The sequence below is a fragment of the Equus asinus genome, chromosome 2 (assembly GCF_041296235.1).
Source record: "Equus asinus isolate D_3611 breed Donkey chromosome 2, EquAss-T2T_v2, whole genome shotgun sequence".
Taxonomy (NCBI): Eukaryota; Metazoa; Chordata; class Mammalia; order Perissodactyla; family Equidae; genus Equus; species Equus asinus.
Genome location: NC_091791.1, coordinates 10,009,901 through 10,027,376, shown reverse-complemented (window position 1 = coordinate 10,027,376; position 17,476 = coordinate 10,009,901). Strand labels below are relative to the sequence as shown.

General features: G+C 41.9%; 1 protein-coding gene across 6 annotated transcripts in view; it reads right to left on the bottom strand.

Annotated features, from left to right (window-relative positions):
- Nucleotides 1-2,365: 2,365 nt before the first annotated feature.
- The window catches only part of LOC106826676 (ATPase PAAT), a 29,408-nt gene continuing 14,297 nt past the window's right edge, over nucleotides 2,366-17,476 (bottom strand). The window contains exons 6-10 of one of the 6 annotated variants that reach the window (XR_011493383.1): nucleotides 7,658-10,971; nucleotides 4,747-4,868; nucleotides 4,596-4,628; nucleotides 3,469-3,589; nucleotides 2,366-2,504 (exon numbers count right to left, since the gene is read on the bottom strand). Coding sequence is in view for 1 of the 6 variants with exons in the window: in XM_044749380.2 (XP_044605315.2) it covers nucleotides 10,737-10,971 (235 nt within the window). In the remaining 5 variants the exon portion in view is untranslated. Of the gene's footprint in view, nucleotides 2,505-3,468; nucleotides 3,590-4,595; nucleotides 5,962-7,602; nucleotides 10,972-17,476 lie in introns of those variants that run through there. The other 5 variants (XR_011493379.1, XR_011493381.1, XR_011493382.1 and 2 more) reach the window with 5 other exon arrangements.

Below are 17,476 nucleotides of genomic sequence, written 5' to 3'. Positions count from 1 at the left end.
GAATTAAGTGGATTTTACTTGCTTTTCATATTACTAAAAATGCTTTAGTTTGCAAGTGTTTTTCTTGTCCTATCCAAGTCTATTAGTCGGAGTTCCCATTTCCACCCCTTGATACCTGGGCCTGTGAATTGTGACTGTCGGACAATAGTACCACGTATTGGATGCGGATTCAGAGCATACACAGCCTTCTGGAGTACGTTGCCCCAGCCCTGCAAGGTACTGCCACCTAGCTGGCACTTTTGAGTCTTCAAAAGGCCCAGCCACCATTCTGTGAAGCCAGCTGCTTCAGGATGGGGGGGAACATGCACCTGTAAGTTGCAGGATGTGGTCTGAATGAGAGCTGTCGCTGGGAAGAAGCCATGGTGTGGGCATCGGCCTGCGGAACAGACATCGTCTCCTGGGCCCTACAATGCCCCACGTGACTTGATTGCTCTATTTGATAAGTGAGACGGGGTTGTGCTTTGAGGGTTTTCTCTCTTCAAGGTGTTTGTGAGCATCTGGGAACAGGAACTGTGTTTTATCTCTGGAACGGTAAGTGTCTAACCGAGAGCCTAAAATCCATTCAGTGTCATGGGCAATGACCCCAGTGTGAATTTTGTCAATCTGGTAACAGCTTTGCTCACCTGAACCTCTAAATTGAGACACAGCAGTAAACTCAAAGGAATAAACCTGGAAGTATATTCTTTCACTTATTATTAAGAATACTTTAACATTGCTCATTTAATCACCCACATTCAGCTACCGACCTCACTACCATCAAACATGCTTGTAAGTCTTATTTTGAGTTCCGGTGGAACTCTTTGACTGAAGGGGAAACTAAGCTCAGAGTAGGCCCCATGGCCAAGTGGTTAAGTTTGCACGCTCTGCTCAGGTGGCGCAGGGTTTCGCCGGTTCGAATCCTGGGTGCGGACATGGCACCGCTCGTCAAGCCATGCTGAGGCAGCATCCCACATGCCACGACTAGAAGGACCCACAACTAAAAATACACAACTATGTACCGGGGGGATTTGGGAGAAAAAGAAAAAAAAAAAAGAAGTGACTTTCATACTCCTGCAAGTCAGGGCAGAGGTGGACCCAGGGCCTGGCTCTGTGATTTTGCCCACCATTCCCTCCACCCAAGTCCAGGCCCTTCTACCACCCAACGTTGCAAACCCTCAGAAATGTTTTGTTCCCCATCCCAGTTGCTCTAATTCTGTGAGCCAGATGCTGTGCTCTCGCTCTGAGCTAGAAGATCTACAAAGAAACTCAGGCGCAGATGATTTAGGGAAGAGGCTGGTTTTTTGTTTTTGTTTTTCGTTTTATATCCTAAATAACAATCTGCATTTAATGACTACTCAGGAGTGTTGAGAGTGAGGGAGGAATGAGCAGCAGCTGTGTTCAAAATCAGTGAGTTGAACTTTGTGATGCAATCCGGGGACAGAGGCTTGCTTTCTCTCTGTGGGGAATTCTCTGTAATTCACACCCACAAGGCCTTTCACCCAGGCGAGTTACCTTGCCAACTACCCAGCCTGTGACTAACACCTGGGTCAGGTGGTTGCAAACACCCGGATACCTGCAAAATGGCATCTCCAGTGGCAGAAAGCAGCCTGGATCCCAGGCTCCTGGGAGAGAGGCTGTGGGCTCGCCTTACTTGGCCCAGCTTCCATCTCTGTGCCCCTCCCACAGCTCCTTCCACTCTGCTCCCTCAGAGGCAATTAGTGCTCAAGGCTCTGGAAACGTGAACGCCTGGATGGACAGCGTGCCCTCAAGGCGTCAGCACATGGGAAGGTGTGAAAGCTCATTCTGGGTGTTTGTAAAACCCAAAAGGAAGACGTCCGTTTTTTGAGAGTCTCAAAGATAGGACTCCATGTAATGAAATATAAGCAGAATTAGCACTTTCTAGGGAAAAGTTTGTCTCATTTGGAGACATCAAGTTTCCCTTTTTGCCTAGGCTGCTGTGAAGCTTCAGTCTGAACTTAGTTTTCAAATGCTTTTATTGTTTCATCTCAAGCATCTAGCACAATGATATCCCTTCCTGTAAATTGTTTATATGCCTCCTTTTTATTTTCTACTCTAACTCTTATTTTGCAATACAATATTGCAAGCTAGTTGCTGCAAGACTCAAAGTAGGTAACAGAAAAACTTAAGTACATTTATAACCAACAATAACAATAAAAACATTGGATGCAGGATTATTTTCAGTATTGCACATTTATTCAGAAGCACATAAATATAATGTTATATAGCATATAATATAATTTAAACACTATAGAACTTGACTTGAATAATAAAACATTGTACTAAGAAATATTGCTCATGAGGATATTTGTGCCCGCCCAAGTCAGAGTCCCTCGTTTACGTCACAGAAGCACGGTGGCAGGGAATCAAAGTCGGCATACAAGCGACACTCATCACAGCATTGGAGGTTGGGATAAGACCCAGTGGTGATGGCTGTGGCGACCTTGTCCTGGGTGACCATGGCTGGATTATTTTTTAAGGCCAAACAAGCAGGTACCATTGGAGCTCTTAAGAAAAGACATACACACACAAGCACGGGATTAGAATTTTTCTTCTCAGTCCGTTTGTTACAAGTGTCAGGGGCATCTGGGAAGTTCAAAGCTGGGCCCAAGCAAACACGTGACACCAGCCTGAAATTAAGGCTCCCTGCCCTGTCCTAAACCCTGTCTAATCCCCTCCTCTCCTAAGATTGCTGGCAGCCCAAGATCAGGTTACAGCAAATAAGGGAGAGTGGACTGCAGGGGCGGGTCACCCAGCTGATCACTGCAGGCCCGCCAAGTGCAGAGCAGGGCAGGGACGGTGCCACAGTCGGCTGTCCCCCGGGTCCCAGGATTTACCTTCCAGTTCCCAGGCTTAACACGCCCAGAACAGGAACATCGCCGCTTCTGACAACCAACCTCTCCCATGTTTGAAGGTTCCTCTCCCCGCAGTTTAATTATCTCTTGTTTGATCTACATCCCCTTGTAAAGTGTCCCCCAGGATCTCCACACAGCTCAGACTCCCCATAGTCCTACAGGCCCACCTCCCTGTCCCCAAGGCCATGGCAGTGAGTGAGAGGACACCCTGAGGGCTCCCCAGCTCAGGCCAGAGGAGACGGATTCAGCCCGTGCTCTGCATGAACACGAGGCTGCCTTGCCCACAGTCCCGTCTGCAGCCTGGGGCAGCAGGAGGGCCCAGCCACCGCACTGATTTAACCAGCTGAGGGTCACCTCAGCGAGGTCAAGGGACAGCAGAGCAGTGGTGACACACAGAGCCACCAGCTGAGAACACTCTGCTTATGAGCTCACAGCCCCAAGCCAGAAGGGGAGGAAGCCAAGATTCTATGCACCCACTTTGCCTTTTCAAACCTGCCTGCTGTTCCCGACCTCACCCAGGGTGTGGCCACAGGGCAAGGAATGGCCCTGCTCAAGCAGAGAGCCCCAGGAATCCCATTTGAGGGGGGTGCTATTCACTCTTACCCACGTCACTCACTTCAGTGTGTTGGCTATTGTGCAGCAAAGAGAGATGATAACACCCATCAGCACAAAAGCGACGATCAGTAAGCCGCAACCGATGGCAATCATTATCGTGAAGTCAAACATCTTACACCCACCTGGGCAGAGAAACGCAGGCGGCAGTGAATGTGGCCCCTCCCCACACAGCCACCCGGTCCCCCTCACTATGCCTCCTTCAGCGGAGGAGGAATGAACCCAAACCGCAGAGCCCCATGGGTGTAAACCATGAATGAATCTTTCCAGAGAAGCCTAGGATCTTAAGCTGGCCCAGGGTGGGGAAAGGGCTTATTTGTGGATTATAAGGGACTGAAATGCGAAGTCCAGAGTGAAGGAATTTGGGAAGAATCTTTTCCCTTCCACAGGCAGTAACGTGCAATCTTAAGTAAAAAACAGGCCTGCACTTGAGCAAATGGTTTTGTTCCCAAACACCTGGGTCTCATGAAATATATGCACCAATGGAGTTGGGATTGACCCCTTGCTGTTTATCAAGTTTAAAAATATTTTATGCAGGGGCCAGCTCCGTGGTCGAGTAGTTAAGTTCATGCACTCCACTGTGGCGGCCCAGGGTTTGGATCCTGGGCGTGGACATGGCACCACTTGTCAGGCCACGTTGAGGCGGCGTCCCACATCCCACAACTAGAAGGACCTGCAACTAAGATATACAACTATGTATGGGGGGGTTTGGGGAGATAAAGCAGAAAAAAAAAAAGGAGACTGGCAACAGTTGTTAGTTCAGGTGCCAATCAAAAAAAAAATCTTTAAAAAAAATATTTTATGGGAATAACTTTTTTCAAAATGTCATACTGTGCAATACTGAGAATATGCACACCCATTTTTTGACGGATGTGTTTTAAGGAAAAAAAGCTTTTAATTCTCCCAACTGAAAACACTCCTGCCATCTCATGGTTTAAGGAGATTATAGGAGCCCCTGTCCCTCATTCTGTCTCTCTAGGAGATCACAGGCCTTTCTGCCATTCTTCCTCCAAAAGCCACCCAGGAAACCCAATTTGTCTGAAATAAGCATTTTGCTTAATCTAACACTGAAACTGGAGAACAGTGAGCCAGGAAGGAAACGTAAACAATTCGGCTGCTAAGTATACTTACCAGTTAAACCATCCAGATCCACATGAAAGTCAACTGCAAAAAAAAGAAAAAAAATTAGGGAACAGGCTATTTTATCAAACCAGTAATTTGAGAAAGAGGGATCCAACCAGCCCTGTGAAGAGGAATTAAGATCCAAGGTTGAAGAGCTCACTTTAGCAGCACAGCCACTGCCCAGCTCCAACTTCTATGCCACAGGTGTGTGACATCGACTCTCTGGACACTGGCTCTCTCACAGAGTTCCGAATTCTGTCCCACGTGAGGCACTTTTAGCCCCTGTGAAGCACAAACACTATGTTGAATCACTTACTTCTCAGTGTCTACCTTTTTCAGTCTTCTTTCCTTCATATTAATTTTCAGGATTTGACTCCTAATCAAAAGCAGGTTTAAGATTTCAATTTCAAAAATAAAAGAAAAAGTCATGTGAGGAAGCTAAAAATACCCTTACACTTACAAGTTCAATTACGGAAGACTGGTTAGACTTTATGTTTTAGCTATCCAGCAAAATAATACGGAGCCATTTCCTAGGATTCAAACATATGCTCACTGACATTGCAAGATTTTCATACTTTATAGTTAAAAGGGTTACATAAATGAAAGTTGAATAGGGTACTTGTTCTAGTCAGGTGTGTATGATTTTAAGGTACTTATACTCAGCCAATCGAGTAACATAAAATGAGGAGACTCCAAGTGCAGACAAGATGGCTTAGATTTTTTTCTCCCTGCTCCTCCCCGCGAAGTATCACTGTCTCCCTTGTGAAAAACAGGAGTCAAACAAAGGAGAACTCTGAAAGTTGGAAAGAGGAAAGCAAACTGCTTAGGGACCCCAGGCCTGGATGAGCAACATAGCAGCAGGACAGAAGGAGGTGGCCCAAGGCTGGTGTTTTCCACCTCTGAATACAGCATCAGAAGGTGGTGGTGGGTTCATCCCCCCTGGATTTAATGTGGGTCCTGCTGACAAGCCCAGGCTAGCCCAGCAACAGAAGCAAGGTAGACAGTGTGGGAGCCCCACTGACAATAAGTGGCCAGGGGAAGTGATCTGTTCCCTTGGTGGTCCCAAGACTCCTCTCCTCTACTGAGAGACAGCAGGGTGGCCAGTTGGCAGCCCAAAGGGGATCCCACCATAACAAGCATCTTTGTTCCCATGGGCCAAAGATTCCCTTCTCTCACCTGGATGCACCAAGTGGTTCTAGCCTGGGGAATCTCCTTCTGCTCCTTCAGGCAGCACTCTTGGGGACCTGGGAGCCCCAGTGGCACCAGAGAAACTACGCAGATCAAATAGCACTGCAAAGCCTCTGAATAGTAAATTGTCACTGGAATCTCATCCCACAAAAGTAGGCCAGGACCTGCATGCAAGCAGGGTGACTACCTGATAAAATAAAAGATTATAATAGGACCTAGAGTCTCCCAACATAATAGTCAAAATATCCAAGATTCAATGGAAAGTCACTTGCCAGAACAAGAACCAGAGAAGTAACACCTGAATGGGAAAAGACCATGAACTAATGCCAACAAGATGAATCAAATGTTGGAATCATCCAACAGGATTTAAAGCAGCCATCATAAGGTTTTCAACAATTAATAACAAATCTTCTTGAAACAATGAGAATAAAGAAACACCAGCAAAGAGAGCCAGCCCTGATGGTTAGCGGGTAAAGTTCAGCGTTCTCACTGCTTTGGGGGCCTGGGTTCAATTCCCAGGTGCAGAACCACACCACCTGTCTGTCGGCTGCCATGCTGTGGTGGCAGCTCACATAGAACTAGAAGGACTTCTGACTAGGATAGACAACCATGCACTGTGGGGCTTTGGGGAGAAAAAAAAAACAAGAAATACCAGCAAAGAGATGGAAGTTATAACAAAAGAATCGTTAAAGGAAAAATGAAGTGAAAATAGCTGATGGAAGTCACAGGGATGGGAGGAATATTCAGCTAGGATGGCCAAGGAAGGCCGTTCTGAGGAGGGAACCTTCCAGCAGAGGCCTGGAAGAAAGGAGGAAGCAAAGTGAGGGGGTGTATTCCAGGCAAGAAAATATTAATGACAGAATCCTTAGGCTGCAATGGGTTTGGTGTGTTCAAGGAACAATAAAACGGCCATTGTGGCTGGAATGGGAAGCGTGAAGGGAGAGTGAGCAGGAGATGAGTTGGAAAAATAAGCCAAGGACACAATCTTGTGGGTATTTAAAGCTCTAGTAAAAAGCCCACATTTTTTTATGCCTGTTATAGGACACCTTTGGAGGGTGTCAACTGGGGTTTGAGGAGGGAACCCATGCAGTCTGGCTGCAGAGCCTGTGCTTTTTTTCTTTTGCTGAGGAAGATTTGCCCTGAGCTAACACCTGTGCCAATCTTCCACTATTTTGTATTTGAGTTGCTGCCACAACATAGCTGTTGATAAGTGGTATAGGTTCACACCTGGGAACCAAATCTGGGCCACCAAAGCAGAGCATGCCGAACTTAACCACTAGGCCATGGGGCCAGCCTCCAGAGCCTGTGCTTTTAAACACAGACCAGCAGTTCTCACACTGAATACGCATCCACATCAGCTGGAGGGCTTGATGAAACATGATGGCTGGCCCCACCCCCAGAGTTTCTGATTCAGGGATGTCTGAGGTGGCGCCTGAGAATCAGCATTTCAACTAAGTTCCCAGGTGGTGCTGATGCTGCTTGTTCCCGACCCGGCCTCAGGAACCACTGCTAGATGTAACTGACTGAATATCCCTGACTTTGACTTCCCTTCAGTGCCTAAGATAGGATTAGAAGAGAAGAGGGACTTTCAAATTTACTGGAATAGTCATAATATTAAGAAACATGTATGTCATTCTTGCTGTTAAGAAGGTAGTAGAAACAGGGGGAGGAAAATTTAACCTTTACTGTATATCTTATATTATACCAGTCCTGTGCTATGGGCATCATGTTCAAAATACTATAAACATCGTACAAGAGAATGAAGTAGGCTGTGATATCCCCATTTTACAGATGAGAAAGCTGAGGTCAAGAAAGGGAAAACCACTCATCCAAAATTACAGCAGGAAGTCACTAAGATGGAAGGAGACTTCAGATTTGTCTACCTTTGTGTTCTTCCTCTATGTCATCTTGAGAGATAAGGAATGCTGTGGGATTTGACAGTGGTGTTGGTGGTGATGGTGGCTGTCAATGCTTGAGAGGTTGTGATGAGAACAGACATGTTACCACTTTGTAACTGTGACACCAGTCTGAGCAGGTGACCCCTTTGCTAGTGGTTCTTCTCCAGCCACAGGTGTGTTCTGTTCACAGGCTTAATCCACATGGAAGCTGTGAAAGGGAAAACATTCAAGTTCTTGATGGAACCTCCACCAACGGCATCTGCTAGGCCCCACAAGATTCTGATTCATTGGTTCTGAAGTAAAGCCCATAGATTTGCCCTGCTAACCAGCTCCCAGGTGAGGCAGATGGATCAGGCTGATCAGATGGCTACATGTTGAGGTGTACTGTGTTAGAGACCAAGGCCAACTCTCCACGTTCAGCCTGTTTAATAACAACCTCGAGATGTTCTGAAATGCCTATTCAGGCATGGCTCCTCCCTCTGGTCTGAATCATCAGATCTGGGTTGGGGCTGTAGAACTTGTTTACCAAGTTCCCCAGGTGATTCTGACAAAGATTGGAGAGAAAATGATGAGAAACACTGACCTAATTTGTCGGGCAATCAGCTGTTACCTGAATCTGCATTCACAGTACCTAAATTCCACTGCAGCCCAAAGCAGGGTGCCAAGCATTTCTGCAAATGGGTTCATGAGGAAAGCTCCATCTGGTTTTTTTTCCAAGGGCCAGAGCTGACCATGTCACTCTTCTGCTTAAACTCTGATTCCTTGGTGCTAACAAATCTCTGGAGTGGAGCAGTCAAGGTTTTCCCAAGGCAGACCCAGGGCACCCTTTCAAGCCTTACCTCCAGCCACTCCCTGACATGCAGCCTATGCTTTAGCCAATCTAAATCACTTTACATCCCCTAAAAAGAGCCTTCAGTGTTGTTTCTTCATGTTCATTTGTCCAGCTGCTTGCCTTCTACTGGGGAAGGGAGGGACCAAGGGCAGCTTCATGAAGGCTGCATCTCAGCTGAACTTTGAACAACAGCGTGACTTGGGTAGGGAGAGGTGGGAATCAGTGGAGACACAGGACCAGGCTGAAACAGCAGGTCGTGCAGCAGTGGCCGATGAGACTGGAAAGCTAGGCTGGGGCTAAGTGAGAAAGAGCTTCCAATGGTAGTTTGTGCAGCCACACTTTGAGACATGTGGCAGCAGCATGCACACTCTCTGCCCTGCACTAAAAAGACTGAATATCCAGTGATGAAAGAGGGATGAAAACCTCAACATGCCACCCATGGAAAAGAGGGAGATGGAATAATACTCAAAGGAGAAACTGTGGAAATTAAAATGCATAACTTGTGGGGCCGGCCCCGTGGCTGAGTGGTTAAGCTCGCACACTCTGCTTTGGCGGCCCAAGGTATTGCTGGTTCGGATGCTGGGCACGGACATGGCACCACTCATCAGGCCGTGCTGAGGCAGCATCCCATATGCCACAACTAGAAGGACCCACAACTAAAAATACACAGCAATGTACTAGGGGGTTTGGGAAGAATAAGCAGAAAAAAAAAAATATTGGCAACAGTTGTTGGCTCAGGTGCCAATCTTTAAAAAGAAATAAAATTACATATATATGTATAGCAATTTATAAATATAAGAAAATCAATACCTATGAATTTCTAACGTATATAAAATGTAATTTAGGTCTTCATTAACATGGAAAAATTAAGAAATGGAAGACCAGGAATTAAAGATCTGAATTATTTCTAGTACTATAATCGTGAATACTATATTTATTTTCATCACTTTGTAAAACATAGCTTACGTCTTCTAGTTATAACTACACGGAGTTTGTGACTAAAAGAACAGACCACAACTATCAGAAGCTGTCTATTAAAGAAAGGTTTCAGCTTTGAGACACATTTCTCCTGAGTGCTGAAATAAATGCTACCTAATGTCTACATATGTTCGGAATAAATTAGGAAAAGCCTGATAAAAGTGACAGACAGGTCCTCACGTCACTGCTGTCAGAGTGATTCATAAATGAACAAACATTATATTAGTTCTCACTTTAAAGAACAAAATTTGCCAAAATGTTAAATGAGTGTAAAACATCCTTTTTCATCTTAAACAAATATTAGATGAAAAGAAAATATTTCTATTTATTTAAGACAAGTAGTTTCCACACTGGATGCATTTATTTTTTAGATGCAAATATATCACCCTTCAACACACATCCAATAGTTGTAATTTCTGAAAATGAAGTCGGCCAGAGAGCACTGCAATCTCCTTGGCTCAGATGCCTTAATCCTTCAGTGCAGAACCTCAGCAGCCCACACTTTCAACACACCAGAGAGGGCTCTGGAGAGAAGTACTGGCTCAGAAAAGGAGAGTTACACTTTCTGGGTGTATTGAGATAAAACAAGATGACTTCTCTCGTTTTACATCAAACACTAAATCTAAAGTAGTAATCCTAACAAGGAATCAGGCAGTTCTGATTTGTACTTTCCTATCTATAGCTACAATGTGACAGGACATAAAAATTAATGATCTCAAAGTAAACTAATTTTACACATGCCGAACATCACATCTAGTTTTTTATCCAAAATAAACAACATAAAATGTAATTTGGTGATCTGAAATTAAAGGATGCAAGTCTTAAGTACCCAATTTTCCAAGAACAATCAACTATAAAAACAAATCAAATACTCATCATTCTTTTCATACCCCTATAAGTTATTTGTATAAATTAAAACAGTACTTCAAACACATATACAATACAAACTAATGAATTGCATTAGAAACTCTTAAAAATTTTAAACACTTAAACACAGAAAGACACATAAATTTCTTATAAAAGTGAAAAATATTGCAAACAAAAATAACTTATGATGATATCATGTTAATTCTTAGTGTACAGTACTAGATTACGACAATAAATGCAGAAAAATTTACATGGAGGTCACTTTCTGTAAGTAAATGGTGATCCTTCAAAGGACATTAAATACTTGCTTTTCATAAAGTTTTTTGGGGTTTTCGCCTTGTAATAAATATGTAATAAATATCTTAGCACACTGTACATGTTGAGCACTTATCTTTCTCCATTTGAAAGTCTTTCTCCAGAGTCATAATGTCTTAGAGGCGTCCCAGTGCCTGGGGAGTGGGGATTTTGCAGCAAGTCCATTAACAAAGCAATCTTATTATCTATGTGCTCCTGGAGTTTATACATTTGCTGATCGATGTGGTCCATAAGTTTCTTCTCCATCAGTTCCATATTTTTAGAAAGAATCTTTTCCAAGTAGGAGCAAACAGGTTGCTCTTCCATTCTAAAAATAAATGTAAAAGTAATCATTATCTCTAATATTATACCCCAAACAACCAAACTATACTACAAGCAGTCAACACACATTGCTGACGTTTGTCTCCACAACTGTGCTCTATCTCCTTACGACACACTTCCAGGTTCTAAAATACATGCACAACAGGCACCCACAATCCTGAATGCCCAAAGCATTCTTATTTCCTTAATTCGCTAAACATTTAAGCAAACAATTGACATGAGAATATACAAGTGAAGATGATACAATTTCTACCCTCAAAGAACAAGTCTTTAGAAAGGGTCTTTTTGATTCTGAGCTCCAAATCAAAACCGGTCTTGCCGAATTTCAGTCTCATGTATGTCTTCCAAGGACATCCCCAAGCAACCCTACAATTTAAACAGTCTTGTCGTTTTTCATCCACGCAACGTGACTAAAGTACCGAAAGGTTCTTTTCTAACCTACTACGAAAACATTTAAAAATGAATGTAGCTGGAATGGGCAAAAGAAAGTAAAAATAAAAAGTACGCCAGTTTCTAAAGTTCACGATGAATGAACACTAGGACACTGAATTTCAGAGTGTAGTCCACAAACCCCTGGGGTCTCCATGACTTTCTCAGGGCTTCCGAGAGGCCAAAAGTAATTTTATAATAATACCGTTACTTAAACTTCTCATCCTCATATTCTCCTGAACATACAATGACATTTTCCAGAGGCTATACAATGTGTAATGTTATTGCTCTGAGGACTAATAGAATGTGTGGCTGTGTATTCTTCTGTTTCCTAGAATTTCCTAAGGTAGTAGGTTTAGTGTGTAAATAAATATTTTTCTCAGAGATTAACTCAGTTTGCTCTCAGCACTTCTACTGTGGTCTTTCTAGCTATTGATTAAACACGCTACAATGCAACATATAGGAGAACGCATAGTAGAATGCAACTGAAACCTAATACAGATTTGCATAAATTTAAAACAATACCATTCTCACTAAAGTTTATTTTTAGAAAACATATTTTTTCATAAAAATTGTCATGTTACTATATAATGGGTTTACTGTAATTACTTTTGAACAAATAAATATTTTTCTATAACACATAAATAAAGGTTCTTTAGAGTCCTCAATTATTTGACGAAAAAGCTTGAGAACCACTACTCTAGAATATATGAGGGAGGGTTTTTAAAAACTCTTTATTTTCAAGTAATATAGATTCACAGGAAGTTGTAAAGATTACCAGAGTTCCCTAGTACCCTTCACCCAATGGTCCCAATGGTCCCATCTTACCTAACGACGGTATAATATCAAAACCCAGAAATTGATGCTAGTACAGTGTGTGTATCCCATTTTATCACATGCAAACAAATTCACGTTATCATCGCCACAATCAACACGCAGAACTGTTCCTTAACTACAAAGATCTGCCTCCTGCTACCCTTTATGGTCACATTTACTCCTCTAATCTGCTCCATCCCTAATGCCTGCCAACCACTAATATGGTCTCCATCTCTATAATTTGTGTCAAGAATGTTGTACAAATGGAACCATACAGTCTATGACCCCGAGATTCTCTTTTGTCACTCAGCATAATGCCCTTGAGAGCCATCCAAGTTGTTGTGTATATCAACAGTTGCTTTTTATTGCTGATTAGCCTCCTGTGATATGGATATACCACAGTTTGTTTAACCATTCATCTGTTTTTGATATTTCGGTTGTTTCCAGTTTTTGGCTATTACATACAAAGCTTCTATGAACAACCATGTACAGGTTTTTGTATGGACGTAAGTTTTCATTTCTCTGGGATAAATGCCCAGGAGTACGACTGCTGGGTCACACGGTAACTCTATATTTAGTTTTCAAGAAACTGCCAAATATTTGTAGAGTGGCTGTCCCATTTTACATTCCCACCAGCAATGTATGAGAGATCCAGTTTCTGCAGATCCTCATCAGCATTTAATATTGTTACCTTTTATAAGACATTTTATTTTAGCTATTTGAATAAGTGAGTAGTAGTATCTTGTGTTCTTTTTTTTTGCTGAGGAAGATTTGCCCAAATGTAACATCTGTTGCCAATCTTCCTCTTTTTGCTTGAGGAAGATTCTCCCTGAGGTAACATCTGTGTCAATCTTCCTCTATTTTGTATGTGGGTAGCCACCACAGCATCGTCACTGATGAGTGACATAGGTCTGCGCCTGGGAACTGAACCTGGGCCAGCAAAGCAGAGCATGTCAAATTTAACCACAAGGCCACAAGGCCAGCCCTTCTTGTTGTGGTTTTAATATGCATTTCCTTCATAGCCATGAAGTCCATGTTGATCATCTTTTCATGTGCTTATTTGCTATATGTGTATCTGCTTTGGTAAAATGTCTCTTTATGATGTCTTTTGCCCATCTTCTAAATGGATCTTTTTTTAATGTTGAGTTTTGAGAGTTATTTCTATGTTTTAAATATAAGCCCTCTGTTGGATTTGTAATTTGAAAATATTTTCTCCCACTTTAGAGTGACGTCAGCGTCATGGCGCAGTGAACTTGCCCAGGACTCTCTCCCCTCCAATATACACCAAAAAGGAGCAACCACATTCCAACAAAAAATATCCTAATAGCACAGGAATCCCCAGAGACCCACAGCAGCCAAACGATGGAGGGCGGAGAGGCTGGAGTCCCCCTTGGAGGAGCTAGAACGGGGTAAGAGAGATCTTTGCTCCCTCCCTTAAAGACTGGGGTTGCTGAAAATATTTTCTCTCAGTTTGTAATTTTAATCTTAACAGGATCTTTCACAGGGCAAAAGTTTTAAATTTTGATGGGGTCTGATATATCAAATTTTCAATTATCCTGCTTTTGGTGTCACATCTAAGGAATCTTTTCCTAGTCTTAGATCCCAAAGATTTTCTTCTATATGTTATTATAGAAGTTTTATAGCTTTATGCTTTACAGTTAAGTCCATGATCCGTTTTGAGTTAATTTTTGTATAAGGTATGAGGATTCGGGTCACAGTTCACCTTTTGCCCTTTGGATAGCCAATTGCTCCAGTACCAGGTGTTTAAAAGACAATCCTCCACTGTATTGCACCTTTGTCAAAAATCAGTTGGCCATACTTGTGTGGGGCCATTCTGGGTGCTCTATTATGTTCCATGGATCTGCGTGTCTGTCCCTTTGCCAATACTACATAGCCTTCAATACTCTCACCATGTAAGACTTGACACTGGGGGGAGGGAGCCGGCGCTGTGGCTGAGTAGTTAAGTTCACATGCTCTGCTTCAGTGGCCTGAGGTTTTGATCCTGGGCATGGACCTACACACTGCTCATGAAGCCATGCTGTGGTGGCATCCCACATGGAGGAACTAGAATGACTTACAACTGGGATATACAACTATGTACTGTGGCTTTGGGGAGGGAAAAAAAGAGGAAGATTGGCAACAGATGTTAGCTCAGGGCGAATCTTTCTCAGCAAAAAAAAGAAAAAGAAAAAGAAAAAGAAAGACATTGGGCAGCAAGGCAGAAGAAAATAACCTACAAAGGAACCCCTATCAGACTTTCAGTGGATTTCCCTGCAGAAAGCTTACATGATAGGAGAAGGTGGAATGACATATTCAAATCTTTAAAAGACAAAAATTTTCAGCCAAGAATATTCTATCCAGCAACAATATCCTTCAGATATGATGGAGAAATAAGAACTTTCCCAGATAAACAAAAGGTAAGGGACTTTGTAGCCACAAGATCCCCCTACAAGAAATCCTCAAGAAGGCCCTCATACCTGGGGGAAAAAAAGGCAGAAAGGGTCACAAAACACAGAGTAAGTAGATAAATAGGACAGAATGAGAATAGGATAGCAAATATTCAACTATAGCATTAAGCTAAAGGGAAGGAAAACACCAAAAACAAAGATAATCCTGTCATTTTAACTACAAACTCACAACACAAGATAGACTAAAATACAAGAAAAACAACTTAGGAGAGTATGAGGAAGGGACTGAATTGGTTTAGACTAAGGAAAGAAGAGGTCATCAGAAAATGTACTATCTTATACACGAGATTCTGAACACAAACCTAGGGTAACCACTAAACAAAAAAGCAGAGGAGAGACACAATAATAAATAAGGGGAAAACAAAGAAACAACATAAAAAACTACGTAACTCAATTGGTAGACCAGAATAAACAGGATGAGAAACAAAGGAAATGCAGGAAAACAGGAAAATGAGTGATAAAATGACAGCATTAAGCCCTCAAACATCAATAATCACCTTAAACACAAATGGATTGAATTCTCCAATAAAAAGACACAGAGTGGTGAGATGGATTAAAGAACAAGACCCAACAATATGCTGCCTCCAGAAAACACATCTCAGCTCCAATGATAAAAACAGGCTCATAGTGAAAGGATGGAAGATACTCTAAGCTGATGGGAAACAAAAGAAAGCAGGCCTTGCCATGCTTATATCAGACAAAGTAGACTTCAAGATAAGACAGGCAAAGAGGGACAATGAGGGGCAGTATATAATGATCAAAGGGACACTCCATCAATAAAAAAGAACACATAAGTATCTATGCACCCAACACAGGAGCACCAAAGTTCATAAAGCAACTATTAACAAACCTAAAAGAAGATATTAATAATAACACAATAATAGCAGGGGACCTCAACACTCCACTCACATCAATGGATAGATCATCCAGACAGAACATCAACAAGGAAACAGTGAAATTAAATGAAAAGCTAGACCAGTTGGACTCAATAGACATATATAGAACACTCTATCCCAAAACAGCAGAATACACATTCTTCTCAAGCGCACACGGAACATTCTCAAGGATAGACCATATGTTTGGAAACAAGGCAAGCCTCAATAAATTTAAGAAAATTGAAATAATAACAAGCATCGTTTCTGATCACAATGCTATAAAGCTAAAAATTAATTACAAGAGAAAAGCTAAGAGAGGGACAAAGATGTGGAGACTAAACAACATGCTATTGAACAAGCAAGGGATCACTGAAGAAATTAAAGGAGAAATCAAAAAATATCTGGAGACAAATGAAAATGATAACATCCCATACCAGCTCATATGAGATGCAGCAAAAGCCTATTAAGAGGGAAATTCATCGCAATACAGGCACATTTTAACAATTAAGAAAAATCCCAAATAAGCAACCTCAAGTTATACCTAACAGAATTAGAAAAAGAACAACAAACAAAGCCCACAGTCAGTAGAAGGAGAGAAATAATAAAAATCACAGTAGAAATAAATGCTATTGAAACAAAAAAGGCAGTAGAAAGGATCAATGAAACAAAGACCTGGTTCTTTGAGAAGATAAAGAAAATTGACAAACCCCTAGTCAGACTTACAAAGAAAAAAAGAGAAAGCTCAGATAAACAAAATTAGAAATGAAAGAGGAGAAATAACAACAGACACCACAGAAACACTACAGATTATAAGAGAATACTGCAAAAAACTATATGCCAACAAAATGGATACTCTAGAGCAAATGGATAGATTCTTAGACTCTTACAACCTCCCAAAGCTAAATCAAGAAGAAGCAGACAATCTGAATAGACCAATCACAAGGAAAGAGATTGAAACAGTAATCAAAAGCATCCCAAACAATGAAACCCCAGGACCAGACAGCTTCCCTGGGGAATTCTACCAAACTTTCAGAGAGGATTTAATTTCTATCCTTCTCCATCAATTCCAAATTATCAGGGAAGATGGAACACTTCCTAACACATTCTACAAGGCCAACATCACTCTGATACCAAAGCCTGACAAGGACAACACAAAAAAGGAAAACTACAGGCTGATATCATTGATGAACATAGATGGAAAAATCCTCAACAAAATTTTGGTAACTTAAATTCAGCAATACACCAAAAAGATCATACATCGTGATCAAGTGGGATTTATACCAGGGACACAGGGACGGTGCAACATCCGCAAATCAATCAATGTCATATACTACAAAAACAAATTGAGGAATAAAAAGCACATGATCATCTCAATAGATGCAGAGACAGGATTTGACAAGACCCAACAGCCATTTTTGATAAAAACTCTTAACAAAATGGGGATAGAAGGAAATTACCTCAACATAATAAAGGCCATATATGACAAAACCACAGCCAACATCAGACTCAATAGGCAAAAACTGAACGCCTTCCCTCTGAGAACAGTAACAAGACAAGGGTGCCTACTCTCACCACTCTTCTTCAACATAGTACTGGAGGTTTTGGCCAGAGCAATTAGGCAAGAGAAAGGAATAAAAGGAATCCAAATAGGGAGAGAAGACGTGAAACTCTTGCTGTTTGCAGATGACATGATCTTACATATAGAAAACCCCAAAGAATCCATTGGAAAACTAAGAAATAATTAACAACTACAGTAAAGTTGCAGGGTCCAAAATCAATTTACAAAAATCAGTTGCTTTTCTGTACTCTAATAACGAACTTACAGAAAGAGAACTCAAGAATACAATTCCATTTACAATTGCAACTAAAAGAATAAAGTACCTAGGAATAAATTTAACTAAGG